A 7,846-nucleotide genomic window follows, 5' to 3' on the forward strand; every position below is an offset into this window, starting at 1 on the left:
GCTTCATAAAGTCCCTAATTTGTTTGACAATATCTCTGTTAAAGATTGTTTCCATAAGAGTTCCATCAATGGTTTGGAACAAGTAATTCTTGACCTTTAAATCTTTCNTTTTTTTTTTTTTTTTTTTTTTGTGCTTCGGTAATCTCCACTCCTTCTACTGCGGCAGGGATTCCGATCTCCACCAAAGAGCAATATTTCTTTGAGTGAAGAAAATTTTGCATAAGCATAGACCAATGATCATAATGACCATCAAACTTAAGAATTGCCAATTGAACGAAATTGGTTTCAGCTGCCATACTTTGAATCTCTTACAGCTCACTCTTCTTTTTCTTAAGAAAACTGCAGTTTCTTTTCCCACAATCCGGCTTTGCGATGTGGCTTTGATACCAAATGTTGTGAACACATGCAAACTAACTCAAAATGAAACTCTAACATCAATTACATTGAAAACAAAACAACTTGGTTGACTTTTAAAATTAACAACCTCATTTAGTGGTCGTAACATCCCTAAATAAATGATCTAAGCTAACCATTTCAACCCTAAAGAAATGACCATCTTTAACACTCACTTGAACGATTTGAAGCCAGTTGAAGAATACATTTTCTGATAGCTCTAGATCAACATTTTGGCTTATCTGACTTGGGTCTAATACGCTTGGACCCTTTCCTTCTAGTTTCAATTCTTCGGAAGCTTTTAAGGTTAGTACGACTATGTTTTAGATAGTTTAAATTTTGTGGGAGTCAACTATAAAGTATTTATGCATAATTAGTCTTAGCTAGTAAAGTATTATGAGTAAGTTTAAGTCATTTTATGCAAAACTAGGCTTAGCTAGTTTAAATTATTATGAGTAACTTTAAATTATTTTATGCAAAACTAGGTGAGTCAGTTCATAGTAGAATTCTAATTTATGATGTTGGACTCTTTAGGCAGAATTAAATTTCAGAGAGCAGCGTTAAGCTAACATTAAGAGGTTGTAATTAGGTGAACCAATTCATAGTATAATTCTAATTTATGATGTTCGACTCTTTAGGCAGAATTAAATTTTACAGAGCAGCATTAAGCTAGCATTAAAGGGTCGTAGTAGCTTCGGCCTAGGCCAACCAAGTAAGTGGTCCTACTGTCGTTTGATTATAATTGTGTGTTGAATGATGACATGTGTATGTGGTTTCGCACATGTCATATGCCTGTATATGTAAACTGTTATGAAATGATATGTATATGAGATGTTACGTTGTATGTGATAAACTGATATGTTTATGATATGATATGTTGAAGGCATGCTCAGATTATGTTATATGATTTCAAAGAAGATGTGAAAAAATGTTGTTAAAATTATTAAAAGATGTGTCAATTCATGCCACATTGAAGAAGAATCAAATTTCATTGTTATAAATGTTGGATGGGTCATAATTTAGAATTACGATGTTTCATTAATGCATTTTAGGTCATTTTATTTATTTTAGGTTACCTTTACACCGGGGTTATTTTATGATCACAGTATGAATATTACAACTCTTAAAATGCCTAATGGAAGGTCAAATGTTTTATTTTGAGCCTATATAAAGTCATGTATGTTGTATTTGTAAAAGATACTTGAAAAATGTAGTAAAAGAGCATTTTTGCTTTCTAAGCTCATTACTAAGTTTCTTTGCAATTCTATATAGGTTAGATTGCATGTTTAGAATCAGTAGTCTGATACGATGAATCTGGCTTGTGAAGTGATTCGAATTTCAATAAAGTGTTATTTCCTTGAGATATTTTATCAATAAAGTCATCCAAATTTTACTTTCCTTTAGAGTAATCATTATTATTAGGGCTAAGTGTTCTCACCTTTTCTTTAGCCAATAACTAAGTTTCTTTGCAAATCTATGTAGTTTAGAATCATTCAAGCCAGACATAATCAATCTTGCTTGTGGAATGATTTGAATCACAAACAAGTATTCTTGTCTTGAGATATTCGATCAACAAGGTAATCTGAATTTTACTTCTCTTGTAGTGATTTCTAACCACTTTAAGTATTACGGTGAGCTAACAAGGGAACTTTATGGACCTACATATTAAAAGTTGATACCAAATTAATTAATTAAACTACATTTATTAACTATAGGTCACTTCACTATAGATCTAGAGTTGTTCTATTATGCACCAGATCACAAGTTGTCTTCATTAATATAATCATTACAAGCAAGTCAATCCTTCACGAGTCTTCGTAATTACAATTGGGTCAAAAGTCTGTTTTATCCCTATAATTACATATTTCACAGACAGGAGTTTACAATTCGCTCAAGATTAAGATCAAGTCGTATATGATCATCTTGTGAAATATTAATTTTCTCAATTAATGGTTTATAAAGAGAGAGAAAATATTTCGTATAATATTTCATAGTCCAATCTTATACAAACTCATTTTATAGGATACTCCCACTCACATGTCTCTACATAAACGGTTTAGATTAAATCATTTGTAATAATTACAAAGTGGGTTGTATCAATAGTGTTATATATCCATATGTTATATATCTTTTAGGTTATTACTTAAATATAATGCCCTGGTATGTCAACTCCATACGGTTTAATTAATAATTTCATATTTTTTTTTTCATACAATAGATAATATTAAATTACAAATAAAATAATCAAAATAATTACTAAATATTAAATAACTACGAGATTTTATGACATAAATCATAGCAGAAGTGAGCATGTAGAAATTCATGATTAGTAAGTATGATGTATGACTCTAGTTTATGCTTATGAGCTTGTTATGATTTGAGATGTGTACGAGTATTCTTAGTCTACCAATCCTTGTAGCGTGCTAAATTATGAATAATGAGTATTTCTAACCATCATGTTGTGTACTATTTCAAGCCAAGCCGTATTTTATCAAGACGAGACTTAAATATGAGTCCGAAATTTGTAACAAGCATAAACAAAGCTAATAGATAAAACTAGAGATTAGTTGAAATACCTTCATATAATAGAGAGGCCCTAGTAGATGAGTTTAGAAACCAAGGTAGCGGTTGGATCGAGGTTCCGACTCACTAAAATCTGTAAATAACTCATTGCATATTAAACTTAAAATATTATGGAAAGATAATTTATAAAACTTGTATATAACAAGTTACTTAAATATCAAACTCATTTATTTTTCTTTTTGATAGAAAGACAAGTGGTAGTGTGATCGAGACAATGATGTAGTCAAACTTAAGACTCCCGGGATCCTACCAAGACCCGAGTCTATTTTGGTTGTATTTACTTTACTTTGTTCTGAAAACTTATATGAGATATTTATAATGTTATGATTATTTAATGTAAATTATATTTGCCTTTGTTAATATGACACGTTTTTATAAAATATAATTCGGGTCGATCGAAACATTTGTAAATGCAGCAATTGTTTGTATATTCAAAAATCAATACATTATATATATGATAAGCATGTATATTCAAACTATACATGTGGGCCACTTTTTAACATCAAAACCAGAAAGGTCTTATAAAGGCAGTAAACACAAAAAAAAAAAGGCATTATATGCAAAACACCTATTCATGTATCCCCTCTACTTTAAAAGCTATTAATCCTTTTAGTATTTTGATCCCCTAAACATCAGACACTGTGTCTCTGCTATGTTACCTTCTACATGTAGCTGTGCTGTGAAGCAACTTGGTCAGTATATTCTATCTCTCACATTCCTTTTGCTTACTGAAACTGGCACCCACTTGGCACCACCTATCTTCTCACCAGCTCACTTGGAATCCGCCATAGCCATTGGCCTTTTGAAAGTATTCGACAACTATACTATACTCGTGACTGTGTTCTATCTCAAGCCTCGTTTTCCCGCTCGATGCTTCCACTTGCTCTGCAATTGATGAAGATTTATGATATAAACTTTACGAAATGAACATGTTGTAAATGCAAGGTGGGTTACTGGTTAGATATGACTTACGAGAGGCTCATCATCAGAAAGTTCATCAACCTTGCCTTTCTGCTCCTCTCTGGGACTACTTTGTTGTTCCCTTATGGTTCCTTGAATCTTTCCAGAATCGGAGTTGTCGTTGTCTATGTTCTCTCTTGAACCCGACTCGTCAGCTTCCATGTCTTCTTTATCAACTTTTTCTCTTGCGTTATCAGCATGTTGCTCAAAACTCTCAGCATCCTCATCAAGATCATGGTCAACATCAGGCTTCTCTTCTTCATCGAATTCCTCGATATAATGTTCCCCTTCACCTCTTCCTCTCGAGCCTGACTTGATTTCCCTGTCAGAGTCCTCTTGGTCTGTGAACTCCTTGTCAAGAGTCTGCATGTGCTCCCCTTCGGAATCACCTGGGAGGTGACAATGAGCTCTCAGAAAAAACAAAAAACAAGTAATATTTGCACAATCAGGGATAATAATGCTTTTTTCTACAAAGCTCTAAAATATGTTGTTCAAAAAATTTATGCATGAATCATGCAACCATTCTCTATAAACTGGCCAAGGAAAATGAACTGATACTCATTATTGAGTGCATAAATATCGTATGGATATAAAGATGAAACGGAAAAACTTTGCAAGAGAACAAACATGAAGATGTTAAACTAACATAATTGTGCAGTCGACCTCAAACTTCATACAAAGCACAGATTAGGAAACAAATGTATGCTCTAGAACAGTCGAGGCAGATAGATAAATCTTACTCAAAATATTCTCGAAAACTAGGACAAAGATGTCCACTAGACAAATGATGATGCTTAAACAACTTACTATTTTCGTGGTAAGAACTCCATGGTACAAGGATTATATGGAAAAATTTAGAAGAGAGAACACGTTTTACCTAAGTCCACTTCGTTATATACATTAGACATTTTGGAAATTCCGGGGTTCGAAATATCTGAACTCCCTTTCTCGCCAGCATCCGAAAATTTTAATTTTGTTGCATCACTTTGACTATGCTTTAAATTTTTCTTTGGTGTCCTTTTTCCTTTCGCTCTGGAACACAGTAAAACATCATCCAAGTGCTTTATAACAAATAGAAAAGAAGCAATATCACTACCGTGAGTCACTTACATTTTAAATGGTTTCTTAATAGAACGTGAACCACCCAAATCCTTATTCTTCAATCCAAGTGTACTGCAAAAGAATTTAAAACACATGGAAACAAAGACATTATATAGAGCAAAAGAGGCAGAATAACATCTAGATGTACACACAAATTAAACGAGTCATAACAGAAGGACTCATTTCCACTGGTTACGCTCAAAGAGAAGCATTAAATGAAAAACTAACAAAAGTTGGAAATGATGAGAAAATAAAATTTTGGAGATTCCATGGTAAAGGCAGCTGGTTTTGCTCAGATCCCTTGAATTTATGACCTCGTGGATTAGCCAATGGAGTCTTTTCAGGTTAAGAATTTGAATTACATGGCCCTTAATTGACTAAGAAGTTGTTGAGCAGGCTATGCGAGTTGATAGAGCTCTTGGACACTAAAGTTCCGAAAAAGAATTTATTCGATGCAACTCTCAGCCTTTGACTTCGAAACCTACTTTCAGGGATTACCAAACCTCATTGAAAATCTAATATCCCAGAGAGTCAAGTTTTCACATAGTCACCATATCTCCAAAGAATCAAAGTACTTGAGATAAGGATTCAAAAGAAGCATTCGAAATCATCCCTAGTCATCACGGGAAGTGCTGAAAACATTTCGGCCATATATTCCTTCAATCTAGCTCTGTGATAGAAGTTGGTGTAAAATGTTTGGCAGATATCAGCCCTGGGAGGTTGAGAATCCCTGCTTCAGCTAGTGTTGAGGCACCAATTTAAAGGCAAAGGTAAAGCTACTACACTTGATGCTATCCATACTTGAAACGAAATTTGAATTGCCAGATAAAGATTCTTGAAGGAGTTCCATCTCCAAGGCCTTTTGTGATCATCACCCCTCTTGCGATGGCAAAAGGGAATTGTTCCTTTCCTTGTTAGTACAATGTTTTTACGGAAAAAAAGATGGTGCAGATTCTACAAGAATAGCTTATTTGAAATCTATTCTTGGAAATCAATTAAGCATAGATAGTATTTTATACACAGCTGAATGTGGTCTGATAAAAAGATGAAACGGATTTCTGAGAGGTAGAACTTACACTTCGAGGGAAGGACAACTCCTGGACAGTTTTAGTTTCTGTAAATGACAAAGTGAAAAAATTCATAAGAATCTAGTTACCTTCAGATGGTCAAAACAGTTTGAGGCAATATGGAATAAATGGGCTAATAATTCTCGTACCTTTGAAGTTTTGTGATCTCTGTCGATCTCCCACCGTTCCTTCTCAAGTTTGAGCACTTCAACATCTCCATCATCATATAGTATCTTGTATATTAAATTCATGGAATAAAAGTTGTCAGGAACTTTGCAAGTTATTGAGCACAAATAATTTGCCTTGTCAAGCACGAAGAATCAAAAGAAATCAGGGGATACGAGGGTAAGATGGAACAGCTTACCACATGTTTCCTTTTTATTGGGTCATAAGATTTCACTGTGCCTTTATAGAATCTGAAAATTATTAAATAATGATATACATCAGAAACGTGGTGATAATAATATAACTTTATAAAATAAAAGCAATAAACCAGTACGTCATATACAAAGTAGCGTATGCGACTCTGCAATTATAATAATTCTTCAAAGCAAACAAGAACAATTGAATAAAAACAGCAGAATAGCACACACTCGATTGAGTGTTCGAGATTTTAGAACTTTTCAGTAACTAGGAACACACTTATTCCTCTCACCTCATAGCCCCCGCAAAATAGCACACAGTCTCGTTTTCATAAAATCTTTCTTTTCTCCCTAAAGGGGGGATGAAGAAGGAAGTCCTTGATTATCACTGTGCAAACGCACTGTCTAGCTAAAGAAAAACCAAACTCATCAAAGAAGCGAGTCCACATTTAAGAATGAAGGACACTCGTAATTCAGAAATGTACGAACACTGATGTTTCATCTACATTCAAGAATGAAGTATAATTATAAACTAGGCAACGATAAAGAAGGAAAACTTTCAAACATGGCTTTGCCTCATGAGAAAACATGATAACAGGGAAAAAAACTATAGATATGAGATAAATAAGGTACTCACTGTTTATCCATGGGCCACCAAACTTTAATTCTGTATCCAATTAAGTCTTCAATATCATTTTCACCATACTTGAACATGCACTACATTTATGAACTGAATCAGGTTGGACACCATATGATTTAAGCAAGAAAATGATACTTATTATTATAATAATAATAGTAATAATAATATCTAAAATCACTAAAAAGAATATATAGACTTGGTCAAGCCAATAAATTTCAGAAGGATTAATACCAGAACATAATCTTAAGAGTGGAATATTAATATTTTCGATAAACAAGCAAGTGCTGGAAACAGAAACATTTTTCATTGTCTTACAACTTGATAGGAATAAAATGAAAAGCGTATTGAAATTTCTTTAATTGGGAACCTTCCTTTCTCAAAGACTAATCCCCCTCTTTTTCATGGCATAATTCACTCCACAAATGATAAATTCATTCGTTAGATTCTTTTTTTTCAGCAATCCGTCCAGTGAGATTACAAAAGAATACTACAATTATGTAAGAGAGCATTTCAGCTGTTGTTGATGAATGGTTCCTTCTTTTTATTCCAAAAAAGAAAAGAAGAGAAATAAATCTAAAACTTCCATTGGAGCACGTTCTTTGTGGATTCTCATGTTGCTCTACTTTTGCATTGGTGGTGTTCGGAGGCAGGCTTTTCATTTGGATCGGGTTTTAGGCTGAACGTTGGAAAGCTTTGCAGGTTGGGATTTTTTCTTGGTTCTTTTTTTTTTTTTTTTTTTT

The 7,846-nt window shown here is 33.5% G+C and overlaps 1 protein-coding gene across 1 annotated transcript in view; it reads right to left on the reverse strand.

Moving 5' to 3' along the window:
• Positions 1–3,410: 3,410 nt before the first annotated feature.
• Positions 3,411–7,846, reverse strand: part of LOC111782659 (sister chromatid cohesion protein PDS5 homolog A-like) — a 23,419-nt gene continuing 18,983 nt past the window's right edge. Inside the window, exons 26-33 of the mRNA XM_023663456.1 lie at positions 7,104–7,183; positions 6,469–6,520; positions 6,254–6,337; positions 6,114–6,151; positions 5,047–5,109; positions 4,814–4,968; positions 3,949–4,325; positions 3,411–3,861 (exon numbers count right to left, since the gene is read on the reverse strand). Of these exons, the coding sequence (XP_023519224.1) occupies positions 3,820–3,861; positions 3,949–4,325; positions 4,814–4,968; positions 5,047–5,109; positions 6,114–6,151; positions 6,254–6,337; positions 6,469–6,520; positions 7,104–7,183 (891 nt within the window). The 3' untranslated portion in view covers positions 3,411–3,819. The remainder of the gene's footprint in view (positions 3,862–3,948; positions 4,326–4,813; positions 4,969–5,046; positions 5,110–6,113; positions 6,152–6,253; positions 6,338–6,468; positions 6,521–7,103; positions 7,184–7,846) is intronic.

Source organism: Cucurbita pepo, chromosome LG20 (genome assembly GCF_002806865.2).
Source record: "Cucurbita pepo subsp. pepo cultivar mu-cu-16 chromosome LG20, ASM280686v2, whole genome shotgun sequence".
Taxonomy (NCBI): Eukaryota; Viridiplantae; Streptophyta; class Magnoliopsida; order Cucurbitales; family Cucurbitaceae; genus Cucurbita; species Cucurbita pepo.